Genomic DNA, 14630 nt, shown 5'->3' on the forward strand with positions numbered 1-14630 from the left:
GCTGATTATCCATGTAGAGACCAGATAATCCTCCCCAAGTGATAGTTTGCCATGATTTTGACCCTAAAACTTATTTCGGTAGTAGACCCCCATGTGCTTTTCAATTTTCTTTACTCGCAGAATCATGCTTCAGTATGAAATATTGCTCACAAATAATGTGGTAGTGTTTTGAAAAAAAAACTGGCAAAAATGCCAGCCAGTGGTATTTTAGTCGATTAATGCCAATTCTGTTTATTTCTACTGCAGGATGTCACAACTATGCAATTCTGTGCCAATAAACTGGACAAGAAAGATTTCTTTGGAAAATCAGATCCATTCATGGTTTTTTATCGAAGCAATGAGGATGGAACGTAAGTATTATTTTTGGAATTTAATAAAAAATGAATGGTAAAAATAGTGCATAATCTTTTCTAATTTGTACCTGCTGTTGGGCAATTGATTTCATTCCTTTTAAATGACAAGTTCGACATTATCAGAGGAGTGGTGTTGAAAAATCTACTGAGTTCACATTTGATATACTGTAGCTCTCCGGATTTCATGCTGCCATCTGTATGTTCTAGTGGCCATTTGGAGATGTTGAAAACAAAGTGTGCAGTTGTCTTCTTGCCATAGGGAATTAAACATTGCTATGAGTTGCAAAATCTTTCGAGACCCAGGCATCATTATAATTGAGCTGCAGACCAATAAAATAAGGCATGCGTTATCCCTTTAATTTTTTTTGTGGATAAGACATCTAAAATAAGATGGGAAGTGGAACAAAAGCAGATTAATTCCAAGATGTGCAAATGTTATGACTGTATCCTGGAGCAATTTCACACTGAGAGGTTGGTACCAGATGCACAATCAAAATGGGCGACAAATTATAGGGGATTAATTCCATCAGAGTATCCAAAAAGACAAATATGTTCTGTTGAACTTTCCTCAAATTCAGTGCTTCTCAACCTTTTTCTTTCCACTCACATACCACTTTAAGTATTCCCTATGCTATGGGTGCTCTGTGATTAGTTTTGATATGTCGGTGGAAAGAAAATGTTTTAAAATCGCTGTTTTAATCGTACCTAATTGACTCATCATGTGCGTGGGTTCATAACTCCAAAGGAAATGGGTTAATTAGAATTTTTCTCAAGCACATTATCTCAGTAACAATTGAGTCTGGAGCAGTGATTCTCAACCTTCCCTTCCCACTCAAAATAGCACCTTAAGCAATCCCTTACTAATCACAGAGCATCGATGGTATAGCGATTACTTAAAGTAGAAGTGAATGCAAAGAAAAAGGTTGAGAAACCACTGCTCAAAATCTAAGGCTAAAGTCATAACAAATGGGCAGGTTTGAGCACAGTTTCTGTTAACCAGATCTAGTGAGCAAGGATGTCCATTCTCACCTGCTCTATTTAGTTTTGCGATAGAACCACTTGCAGAATTGATTTGATCTGATCTTGATATTAAAGGATTTAAAGTTCATCAAAAGGAATATAAAATTAATTTATTTACCAACAATGTTTCGATCTACTTGACAGAACCAATAGGTTCATTATGTAAATTATACTTAAGGCTGGAGGAATATGGGAAAGTATTGGGTTACAAAGTAAATTGAGATAAAAATGAAATTATGCCCCTTACTATAAGGGATTATACCCAGTGTCAACAAGATACCCAATTTAAATGGCTGGTGAATGGAATGAAATATTTAGGGATACGGGTAGACAATAAATTAGATAATTTATATAAATTGAATTACTTTACTCAAGAAAATTGGAGAAGAATTAAATAAGTAGAAGATACTGCTATTAACATTAATGGGTATGGTTAATTGTGTTAAAATGAATATATTTTCTAAGTGTAATACCTATTTTAAACATTGCTAAAAGTTTGTTTTCAAGCATTAAATAAATATATAAAAACTTATCTTGGAAGGATAAGATGTTGAGAGTTTCTTCAGATAAACTGACATGGATGTTTGAGTTAGGAGGTTTACAGTTATCAAATTTTAAAAATTATGATAAGGCAGTGAATTAAAATACAAATTGATAAAATAGGAAAGAGAATATTGGAATATTTTATATATAAACAGGAATCAAAATTAATATCTGGGTAGAGGGAAATTCCTTTGTAGAAACATTTGATTAATATCTGGAATAAGGTAAACAATGTAATTGAAATGAGGGGGGTGTCCTGCCTAAAATGCCTTTGATACAAAATTGACATTCATTTTCAATGGATAATCAATTTTTAGACATTTACTCGTGGAAAGGAATTAGATATATAGAAGATTGTTACAAAGGAAGAAATTTAATGTCATTTGAACAATTAAAAAATAAATACAAGATGCACTTTTTTATTTAAGAGATAAACTGGGTCCAACAATGTTATTACCAAAATGTGATGATGTGTAAATTTTGATATGCAATAAACATCTTGTATAAAGATATTTAGTTCAGCTATGTACACTTTATTTCAGAAGGGAACTTTTAAACAGGGTACATAGATCCAGGCAGTGATGGGAGATGGATTTAAATATTAACATAGATGAACAAAATTGGTTTAGAGTTATGTCAAGACAGTAGGATAAACACTATACATGTTAGATATAGATTAGATCAATATAATTGTTTACATCAATTATATCTTACACCATAGATTGAAATCAGATTTATCAGACCAGTGTTTTAGATGTGGCCAGGAGATAGGTACTTTTTTTTCATTCCACTTGGTCCTGCCCTAAAGTGAGACAGTTTTGGGTAAATTTGGCAATGTTTTTTTTAAAAAACAGATTACAGGAATTAAATTTCCACAAACCCCAATGTTATTTTTAGTAGTTTTTTTTGAAAGGATAAGACCAAAATTTAAATTATCTATATCTCAAAAATAATTTGTAAAGATTGCCTTGGCAATAGCAAGAAAATGTTTAGCAGTAACATGGAAATCAGACACCCATCTAGGTATGGAGGAATATAACACAGAAATGCATACCCTCATTCCTCTTGAGAAGATTACATAATCTGATAAATAAATATGATGTATTTTTTGAAAATTTGGTACCCGTATTTACAAATTATGGGAGTTAATTTATCGATGTTTCCCCCTTAACTTCAAACCTTGTTAACCTCCTTGGTCAGAGCTGTGTGGTGAGAGCTGTCCTCTGCCAACCAGGATTATTTTCTTGTTTTTCTCACTTTCCCTTATCTTTCTTTTTCTATATTTTTATTTCTTTTCTTGGCGTTTTGTTTAGGGGGGAGGAGGTTTAGGGTTTTATACCATCATGTATCATGAATTTGATACTAATATGTTGGATTTGGCTATGATTACATTTATGGAAAAACTTTAAAATAAAATTTTCAAAAAAAAGCTGTTTCAGGGCACAACAGAAATCTGTAATATTGCTGTATGTAAGCCTATGGTCCACAAATACTCTGAATAACATGAATGTAGCATGTAACTTGATCTTTAATGAACTTCAAGGAGATAATGAAATTTAATCCATGTCTTTCACGAATATACTTCAAGATTTTTACACTCTTAAAATTAAAATGTTATTTACAGCATAACAGAAGCCGATTCTGGCCATTTAAACTCTTGCTGCCTAATTACATCTAAATTAACCTGCAACCTCATTTGTTTTTGAATGATGGGAGACATAGGGAGAACATACAAACCCATTGCAGGCAGTGCCAGATTCAAACCCAGGTCACTGGCGCAGTAATAGCGTTGCAGTAACTGCTACACTGACCAAGCCATCCCAAATTTGACACAATGTGTGCAGGTTTTCACACAAAATTTATGTATTGGTTGCTGTGAGCATTTTCAATTTGCTTTAATTTGTATTTTCAGTTTCACAATTTGCCATAAGACAGAAGTGGTGAAAAATACACTGAATCCTGTGTGGCAGCAGTTTTGTCTTCCTGTGCGAGCTCTCTGCAATGGTGATTACGACAGGTAGGTTCCAAGAATTATGGCTTCTGAATGCATTAAAAAAAATGAGCAATGATTCACAAATAATATTGTGAAAGGCATCTTCAGCATAAGTGAGTATAGTTGAGAAAGAAATGGCAACGTCTGACCAAGTTGCAGGTCAGATGAGGAGCACCATTTGGCATATTGGGCCACATGGCATTGTAGTCATCTGTCTACATTTTCTACTCAATACAGGATGTTCTGGAGGACAGATCTGATCTCTCAATGTGCCTTAGATTTTGGATAAGGAGGATCAATTTTCTTTCATTTTCTTATAGGTCTTGCGATAGATTATAAATAAGTTTTTGGGAGATAAATTGGGGCAGGTTTTTTGGTGTAGGTTACATACAAACACTTAAAACAGATCTCATTTAAAATACTGGAGCTCTGCTCAAGCCAGACAATCTGGCTCCAAGTGCCATTGCAAAAGCTTTGGAGAGGGCTCAAGGGACTTCACTAATGGAATGTTATTTTGAAAAACAGCAGATGAAAGAACTCAACAGGCTGATTGGGAGTGCTTTTTGCTGTTCTAAGAGGGTCATTTTTTTTTGCAAGCAGAGAGTCAAACAGATATTTCTCTGAGAGACAGAGAGTGAGAGAGGGATCAGTTCTGCAGTTTTACAGTCAGCAGCAGCAACGAGGACTGGAACAGGACAAGCTGTCAAGCTTGTGGAAAAACCCCATTTTGAAGATGGGTTGTGAGTGCTTAGTTCAGCCTGGTCAAAGCCCTTGTGGTTCATACAAGAGGAGAGGACTGGCTGCCTAATGATTCACTTGAAATAAGAGAAACAAAAAGGAACTCTGTGGTGACCTGAAAGAAAGAGGTTATCATCTGGAAAACCCTGATGGGGCAAGTTTCTTCAGCAAGACACTGAAGTAGCTGATTAAAAGGAATCAGTTGTGGGTGTCCAGCAAACAACAAATCTCTCTCTGAAAACCAGCAAGAACATTCCTGAGCAATAACCATTTACCTTTCAAGGTAAATTCTGTGCACAGTATAAGATTTGCCTGCAACCAGTAAACTTTGAGGAATGAGAAGTGAGATTGGACTGTGAATCAAAGAACTTTTTCTGAACTTACCTACACATTGCATACACATGCGCTTAAAATTAAAATGGAATTAAGTTAGGTTAGTTAAGTTAATAGTGTTAAGTTAAAGTATGATTCTGTTTTCATGTTTAAAGATAATTAAAAGCAACATTTGTTTAAGTAACCATTTGTCATAGTGACTATCTATTGCTGCCTGGTTTTTGGGTCCTCTGGGCACATAAATGTGCAAATTGTTATATAATATTACAAATAGAATTGCTGGTAGGCCATCACTATTTTCAGTGACCTTCAAGAGCTTTGCTCAATTGCCATTAGGGAGTCGAGAAATTTTCCAAAGATTTTTTCCTGAAATTAGCTGCAGGTTTTTTCTCTGGTTCTTCACCTCTCGCAGGAACCACACTCTCAGCATAGTAGGTAGAGAGTGGCAGTGCAGTGATGATAAAGAGTGGGATGGTGATAGGGATAGAGAGGGAGAGTGTAGGTATGGAGCCCAAGGCACTGGAATGCTCCTCTTGTTAAGGAAGTTGCATTTCCCTGATGACTACAAATGCGAAAAGTGCATCCAGGTGTATTTATTTTAATGCAAGGAGTATTGTTAAAAAGGCTGATGATCTTAGGGCATAGATTGACACATGGCATTACAAAATTATTGCTATTAGTGAGACTTGGTTGCAGGAGGGGAAGGATTAGTAGCTTAATGTTCTGGGGTTCTGTTGCTTCTGACATGGTAGAGGGGGAGGAGTGGCATTGCAAGTCAGGGAAAATATCTCAGCTGTATGGTCAGGACAGCCAGGAGGGTTTGTCTACAGAGGCCATATGGATGGAGTTGAGGAATGGGAAATGTATGACACATTGAGAGGGTTGTATTGTAGAATTGGAGGATCTCTGTTGAGAGATAGAAAATCGATGTAAAAAAGCAGAAAGTTGTGAAGTCAATATTTCCAAATATTGACTGGAACTCCCATACTTTGAAAGAGCTGGATGGCTTGGAGTTTGTGAAATGTGTTCAGGAAAGGTTTCTAAATCAATATATAGAGGTACCAGTATTTCACCTCCTGTTAGGGATAAAGACAGGTCAGGTGACAGATGTATGTGTAGGTGAAATTTTGGATCCAGTGACCATAATGTTATTAGCTTCAAGTTAATTTTGGAGAAGGCTAAATCTGGACCTCATGTAGGAATTCTAAATTGGAGGAAGGCAAATTTTGTGGAAATGAGAAAGGATCTAGGAAGAGTGGATTGGGATATGTTGTTTTCTGCGAAGGGTGTGTTAAGTAAATGGACAAAGACATAATTTTGAGAGTGCAGAGTTTGCACATTCCTGTTAGGATTAAAAGCAAAGTTAGCAGGCATAGAGAACCTTGGTTTTCAAGGGATATTGGTGATCTGTTTAAGAAGAAGAGGGAGGTGTAAAACAAGTATCAAGTGCTAGAAGAGTAGAGGAATGTAAGAAAATACTCAAGAAGAAAATCAGGAAGGCAAAAAGAAGTCATGAGTTTGCTTTGGCACATAATGTGAAGGTAAACCTGAGGGGCTTCTGGAAGTATATTAAAAGGATAGTAAGGGACAAAATTAGTCCCCTAGAGGATCAGAGGGGTCAACTATGTGTGGAGCCTCAAATAATGGGGGAGATCTTAAAGAGTTTTTTTTTACATCAGTATTTACTCAGGAAACCGGCATAGTACATAAGGATGGAAGGGAAACAAATAGAAGTGTCATAGAACATATGGAGGTTAAAGGAGGTGGAAGTGCTTGCTGCCTTACAGTGAATAAAGGTACATAAATCCCCCAGGCAAGATATGATATTCCCTCATACCTTGAGAGAGACTAGTGTAGAAATTGCAGGGGCCCTGGCAGATATATTCAAAATGTTCTTAGCCACGGTGAAGTGCCAGAGGATTGGAGAGTAGTTCATGTTGTTCCGTTGTTTAAAAAAGGCTCAAAAAATAAACCAGGTAATTATAGGCTGCTGAGCCCGATGGCAGTAGTAGGTAAATTATTGGAAGGAGTTCTGAGAGATAGGATATATAGGTATTTGGACAGCCATGGGCTGATTAAGGACAGTCCGCATGGCTTTGTGTGTGGTAGATCATGTTTAATGAAACTTGTGGAGATTTTTTGAGGAGGTTACCAATGAGGTAGATGAAGGAAAGGATGTGGATGTTGTCTTCATGTTCTTTAGTTATGCCTTTGACCTGGGAAGTTAGTTCAAAAGGTTAAGACACTAGGTTATAAACTGGATTTGAAATTGGCTCTATGGGAGAGAGTGGTAGTAGATGGTTGCTTCTCAGACTGGAGTCCTGTGACTAATGGTGTGACTCAGGGATCTGTGTGGGACCATTGTTGTTTGTTATCTATATCAATGATCTGAATAATGATGTGGTAAGTTGGATCAGCAAGTTTGATGATGCCCCAAAGATAAGAGGTGCTCTGGACAGCGAGGAAGATTTTCAAATCTTGCAGAGGGATCTGGGCCAACTGGGAGAATGGGCCAAAAAATGGCAAATGGAATTTAATGCAGACAAATGTGAGGAGATGCAATTTGGAAGGGTAAACCAAGGTTGGACATACACAGTAAATAGTAGAGCACTGAGGAATGCAGAGGAGCAAAGAGATCTGTCAATACAGATACATTGTTCCCTGAAGGCGGCGTCGCAGGTGGACAGGATTGTAAAGAAAGCTTTTGGCATCTTCGCCTTTATAAATCAAAGTATTGAGTATTGGAGTTGGAATGTTATGTTGAGGTTGTTTAAGACATTGATGAGGCCCAATTTGGAATATTATGTTCAGTTCTGGGCACCTAACTACAGAAGGATATCAATAAGATTGGAAGAGTGCAGAGAAGATTTACAAGGATGTTGCTGGGTCTTCAGGAGTTGAGTTACAGGGAAAGATTAAACAGGTTAGGACTTTATTCATTGGATCAAAGAAGAATGAGGGGAGCTTTGATAGAGTTTTTAGGACTATGAGAGGTATAGACAGAGTGGAAATACTTAGATTGGGGGAGATAAATACAGGAAGTCATAATTTTAAGGGGAAAGGTTGAGGAGAACATGAAAGTTCTTCACTCAGAGAGTGGTGGGAGTGTGGAATGTGCTGCTATCTGATGTGTTGAATGCAGGCTCGATCTTGAGTTTAAAAAATAGATTGGATAGGCACGTGGGTGGGAGAGGTTTGGAGGGTTGTGGAGTGGAAGCAGGTCAGTGGGACTAGCAAAATAATGGTTGCCACAGATGAGAAGGGATAAATGGCCTGTTGTCTGGGCTGTGGTATGCTATGGTTCTATGAATTGCATTTTGCATGATTTACAGTGGTAAATGGTTGTAATCTTTACTAAAGCCCATGATTTAAAATGGTTTCATTTTTTTCATTCTTCCACAATTTTGGTTTATTAATGCCAAGGGAAAGATTTAGATAATGAGATTGATTCTGCTGCTTGAGTTAATCACTTAGCCAGGAACTTTGAAAAAAAAGATATTGTATTATTATAACAGAAAGGATTAAATTGTTTCTGCAGCTAACAGTATATTTTCACAACTTCACAAAGAATCTTGTTACATCCAATTAACTATCCATAACGTTAATGAGAAATATTATATAAAATGCAAATCAAGTAACTTCTGAGTCCAATGGAAACATATTCCTAAGGGACATTTAACTATAGTATAAGCTTCACTTTCACCTTGATTATACGAGTTTTACAAACTCGCTCACTCTTCGTGAAAGGTGAAGTGATTTGTAAACAGTGGGATTGTGTTTTCCAACTTTATTCATTGTATACAATTCAAAGAAATCACATTGGTGAAGAAAGGTTTGCACGTGGCAGATGGAGCAGCATCGGATATTAACAGCAACATCACACATCCTTGTCTGCTGAAGCTGTTGAAACATTGCCTTGCTTTCTTGGAAGAGATCCATCCAGCAGGATGATGATGTTAACTTTCAATCACTTTGTTGGGTTTGATATGAAGCTACCCCACTCCTCAGGGAGGAACAGTGTGTGCATGAATGGATTTTAGATGAGTCGGGGGTTTGCACAGGTCCAGACCCACCCTCTCAACGTCCACTCCTGGATCCAGCATTATGGTGAGGTCCAAGATGGCTGAGGAAAGTTCTGTTCCAGTGACTGGCCAGACCAAGCTTCAATGCAAGGGATCCCCTTTCTGCGCTCCACAGCATGTGTTCCCTAGATGGCCATTGGTCCTATGGGAGGGTTCATCTGCCCTTTTACTACAATTACTTCAATTACCTTGAACTTTCAGATTGAGCACTGGATTGTGTCAATGTTAACTGTGGTGCAAGCAGTGAATCAAATGTGAAAGATTATTGTTGGTAAGTCATTCCTATTGGAAAGAAAATGTAGGACATGAAAGTGTGACTAAAATATTTAGCAAAAAATTGATATTTTTATTCCTATTGCAGGAGACTACAAAAAATTGTAGAAAACTGATATCCAATATTGTTAATAAATGAGTTACAGAAATGTAAGATTTTAGATTTATTGTCAGAGTACATATCTGAGATCGCATATAACCATGAGATAATTTTTATCCTTTGGACGAAGCAGAATTACCACTTATTGGTAGTGCAAAAAAAACTGTACAAAGCTTATACTTGTAAACACATAAAAGAACAGTAAACAGGTAATGCATGTAAACAAACTGTGTGCAAAAATAGAGAGAATTTTTAAAAATCAATAAAGTGCACAAGTCATGGTCTTTAAATGAGTCCCTGATTTAGTTTGTTGTTGAGATGTCTGATGGTGGAGGGGTAGCAGCTGTTCCTGAACCCCGTGGTGCAAGTCTTGTAGCACCTATACCTTTTTCCTGATGTTGGCAGTGAGAACAAAGTGTGTGCTGGGTGGTGTGGATCTTTGATGATTGCTGATGCTCTCTGAACTCAGCGTTCCCTGTAGATGTTCTTGATAGTGGGGAGGGTTTTGCCTATGATGTCCTAGGCTGGGTCCATGATCTTTGGCAGGACTTTATGCACAGGGACATTGGTGTCCCCATACCAGACTGTGTCATATCAAACCTACGCAAACTCCTGAGGAAGTAGAGATGTTGAGATGCCTTCTTCATGGTGCCATTGGTGTGTGGGGTCCTGGAACTGACATTGACTCCCAAGAACTTAAATGTACTCACTCTCTTTGCCTTTGATCCCTCAGTGATCATTGCATTGCATACCTCAGGCTTTTCCTTCCTGAAGTCAACAATCAGCTCCTTAGTTTTTGTGACATTGAATGCAAGGTTTTTGTTGGTGAACCAAGTTTCAGTATCCCTCCTATACGCTGACTCATCCCCTTTCTTTATACAACTCACGACTGTGGCATCATCAGCACATTTGTAGTTGATGTCATTATTCAACCGAGCCAACCAGTTGTAGATGTAAAGTGAATAGAACAGGGGACTAAGAATGCAGCCCTGTGGTGCTCCAGTACTGATGGAGATTGTGGAGGAGATACTCTTACCAATCCTCACTGACTGTGGTCTGGAGGTGAAGAAATCCATGATCCAATTGCACAGTGGGGCGTTAGGTCTGAGGTCTTGGAGTTTGCGGAACAGTTTTGAGGGGATGATGGTGTTAAATGCTGAACTGTAATCGATAAAGGGCATCATAATGAATGCATACTTACTGTCCAGGGCTTTGTGTAGAGCCATTAAGATGGCATCCACCATAGACCTATTGCTACAATAGGCGACCTGGAATGTATCCATGTCACTCCTCAGACAAGACTTGATATGCTGCAACACCAGCCTTTCAAAACATTTCACCACTGTTGATGTAAGTGCTACTGATCGATAGTCATTAAGGCAGGTTACACTCTTCTTGGCCACTGGTGTGATTGACACCTGTTTTAAACAGGTTGGTACCATACCCTGCTGGAGTGAGATATTGAAGTTAGCTGTTAATACATTTCTAAGTTGGTCAGCACAGATTTGTAAGACTCAACCAGGTACCCCGTCTGGGCCTTGGATTCACTCTCCTGAAGGCAGCAGGCACGTCATCCTCAGATACGGACAGGATGGGTCATCAAGGGTATTTACATATTAGAAGGAATGCAAGAATTTTATGGTTTAAATTAATAGATGAGAAATTAAGATGTAATTTAAGTATCAGATAAGTAGATATAAGAGGGGTAGCACAGTTGCCGTACTGCCTTTACAGCGCAAGGGATCGAGACGGGACTGGGGTTACTGTCTGTAAGGAGTTTGTACATTCTCCCTGTGTCTGGGTGAGTTTTCTCCAGGGTCCCCAGTTTCCTCCCACTCTTTAAATTGTACTGGAGTGCAGGTTAATGGGGTGTAAATTGGGCAACACTGTCTCATCAACCAAATTGGCCTGTTACTGTGCTGTATGTCTAAATTTAAAATTTAAAAGAAGTTAAATTTAGAATACATACTGAATTATTTAAGCATAATTTAGTTGTCTTTGAATTTTACATTCTTTAAAATATGAAGTATCTCAACAAAGTACTGTAGTAAAATATTACAATAAAATCCCTGGTGTCTGGAATTCAAGCATCCGGCAAAAAAATTGAGAAAATAAATAATTTTTTAAAATTAAAATAAATAATAAATAAAAATTTAAATGACAATTTAAAATTGCAAAAGTAAATGTTCTCCGAAGCACACATAACCCTTTGGTGAAGAGGGGACCAAACCTTCAGCCAGTGCGGCGTCCTGTTCATGCCCCGTCTGGAGCAGGTATTTGAATGAAGTTTCAATAAAGTTGTGTTTAAATAAAATAGCGGTACCCAGGATGAAGAACCTGCTGCTGGGGTGACTTTCCCAAAGTGTCTCCTTGTCTCTGACTTATAAGAGTCTTTATCGTCATTAATATTTAAGTATATTAGGATGGGTTTATTTCCAAATTTGGGGGGAGTTAGTTATGATGGTGGTATGGTATGAACTTTACATAATTAAGGGTTAAAATACAGTTTTTTTCCCCAAATTACTTTACATTTTGGACTGTCTTTTTTTTAAACGGTTTGTTCTTAATCCATGTGTATTGGTTATCCAGAGTGTGTCTCAGGCAATCATAATATTTGCATATCTAGCATCTACAATCTCCATAGGTGTCAGATAACTGGGGATTTTACTGAATATGCAAGACCTTTCTTTACCAGTTAGCCATCAAGCATCAGCAAATAATGAGATGGAGAAAGTAGGGAAGGAATTTGAGAAATTAGGGCTTAGACAGCAGAGGTCGCATCAAGATGGGTAAGAGGCCAGAATTGATGAACACATCAATCTAAAATGGTTGCAGGGCTGAAAGAAATTTGATAACTCAGAGAAGGGCCAGAGCAAAAAGCTGTTTGAAAAATAAAGAGAATTTTAAAGTGAAGATGGTCAGACTGGTATGTAATGGGTAAACGGCTGAAAATATAACTAATAATCAACTGGAGGTTTGGACGTGGGCAGCAGAGACTTGGTTGAGTTCAAGTTATGAAGAGAGGCCTGTCAGCAGAGCACAAGCTTGATGGAATCTATTGGCAACAAGCATATTGAAAAGTGGTTTTGCCAACTTATATATTTCCAAACTTACTTCACTATTTTCATTCACTCAGTTCATTTAATAATAACAACACTGGACAATGAAAAATTGCTTCCTGAACATTTTAGTGGGTATTTTATGGATTTTGGGCTGCTGATCATGAAAACCACCTTAACATTTTTTAATTTTTTATATATAACCTATTATTGTGATTTCCTGTCGTAATTTAAGTCTACTCCAAGCATGCAAAACTATGAAGTGCAACATGTTATTGAAAATTCATTTTCTGCATTTGCACTTGGATTTCTCTGCTGATCTTGGTGCAGTCAGTGATGAACATGGTGAAAAGTTTCACCAGGATATTGTGACCATGGAAAAGCAGTATCAGGACCACTGGAATCTATCAATATTGGCTGACTATTGTTGGACATTGACAGGAGAGGCATCAGATGCTGAGTACAAATGAAAATCAATTTAAATCATTTGAACTAATGCAACGTGTTAGCATCATTATGTGATTAAGTTTGCTAAATTCAATAAGAGTTCATTGAATGTTTCTCCAAATTCCTACATGATGCAGCAAATCTGAATTTATCTTTGTGTTCAGCTTGAAGTTGTCTAACATAATCCCCATTTTTTTCAGGAACCAAACCTTTTAAAAAAGTTGTTGTCCAGTGTAATCATTGTTTTTTTTTTTGCTGATACATGGAGTAATTGACTGCTGCTATGTACGTGAATATGAAGGACTCCTTAATCATAAAGAAGAGATCACCCATTTTAACTGTGTGACATTTAATTTTATGGACTACCTGCCCTTGTGAATCTACCAGCATTGCACTTGAGCCACAGTTTGCAGTGAGGTCAAACAACTCAATTATTATAAGAATTGACAGATTTGCATGGTTCAAATATTTGGTTGCAAATGCAAAAGGAAAAAAAAAGATATCATTAAAAATAGTCAGATGCAAAGTAAGTGGAGATATTTTATTCTTCTGTATAAAATAAAAGCATATGTAGAGCAAGTTCCCAGATAAAAAGAAGTGCCTCACAAAGGGTTATCATACTTCCTTCAAAAAAAAATGCTCTAACAGACAGGTTTAGAACATGAAGTCCTTAAAGCTTGCAACAAGGCTTGTTGGAACAGTGTCATCAGAACAGACTAAAAACAGGAGAAAGAATTGGACCAAGAATTAAAACGATAATTCAATCGATAAAAATTGGACCTTGGGCACTTGCACCAAATGCACATTATGGCAGCAGTTAAATATCATGCCTAACTTCTCCAATTTGATTCTGGTGACCGGTGTACTTCTGCTGTTAACTTGCTTGTTTAATGAATTTTCAACCCCTTACATGTTACAGAGTTGTTCATTGTGACAAATTATTCAAGTGCTCTATCATCACTGGTTTCAGAATTAACTGGGTGAAAAGAGCCTCGGAGACGACATGTAAAATAAATCAATTAAAATAGCTTGTAACTTTCCAGCCACATGAAGTGAATAATTTATTCACAAGAAAGCAAATGTCCTCTTGCACAGCATAATTTGCATTCTCAGCAGTTTCAGGAAGTGAATGGATTGTGGGTGCTGTGTCTCTATGGCATAACAGTAAACAATAGATTTTATTATTTCACTGTCACAGTTTCACCACGAATTTCTTCGCTCAAGACATGCAAAATTCATAGGGTAATTAGTATTGTTTTGCAGCATTTGTTGTTTAATAGTGCGAGGATTCTAGCTGGATTTGAGAGACATGGGATCTTGGGCTGGAAGGGCCTGTTAAAGTGCTGTATTGAAAAAAATAAATAAATGTATCATCTCCCAAACGATTATGGTGATATTCACATACTGCTCACTGTGAGTAAATTCCAGTTCTTAAGTTGCAGAACCAAGTATAGATTAGTTGTTTTGCAATTCCTTATACTGTAAATATACAGAAAAATCAGTTTCTAAGTATAGGCCATAAATGCCAATCGATTTTTGAGGTAATTAACAAAATTAATAATTGCTCCACTTCAAGAACCATTGAGTATGGTTTGCCTAACCTCCAGAGGACTCATCATCGGCCAAACTTCCCTTTCTTGATCCATTGAGATGGTCAGTCAATGTTTCAGGTCAGAACACTTAAAAAAA

General features: G+C 37.3%; 1 protein-coding gene across 5 annotated transcripts in view; it reads left to right on the top strand.

Annotated features, from left to right (window-relative positions):
- The window catches only part of LOC138765084 (copine-8-like), a 437705-nt gene that overhangs the window by 255989 nt on the left and 167086 nt on the right, over positions 1–14630 (top strand). For all 5 annotated transcript variants that reach the window (XM_069941777.1, XM_069941779.1, XM_069941780.1 and 2 more), the window contains 2 exons: positions 247–350; positions 3829–3933. In XM_069941777.1, coding sequence (XP_069797878.1) covers positions 247–350; positions 3829–3933 — 209 coding nt within the window. The remainder of the gene's footprint in view (positions 1–246; positions 351–3828; positions 3934–14630) is intronic.

The sequence above is a fragment of the Narcine bancroftii genome, chromosome 5, assembly GCF_036971445.1.
Source record: "Narcine bancroftii isolate sNarBan1 chromosome 5, sNarBan1.hap1, whole genome shotgun sequence".
Classification (NCBI taxonomy): Eukaryota; Metazoa; Chordata; class Chondrichthyes; order Torpediniformes; family Narcinidae; genus Narcine; species Narcine bancroftii.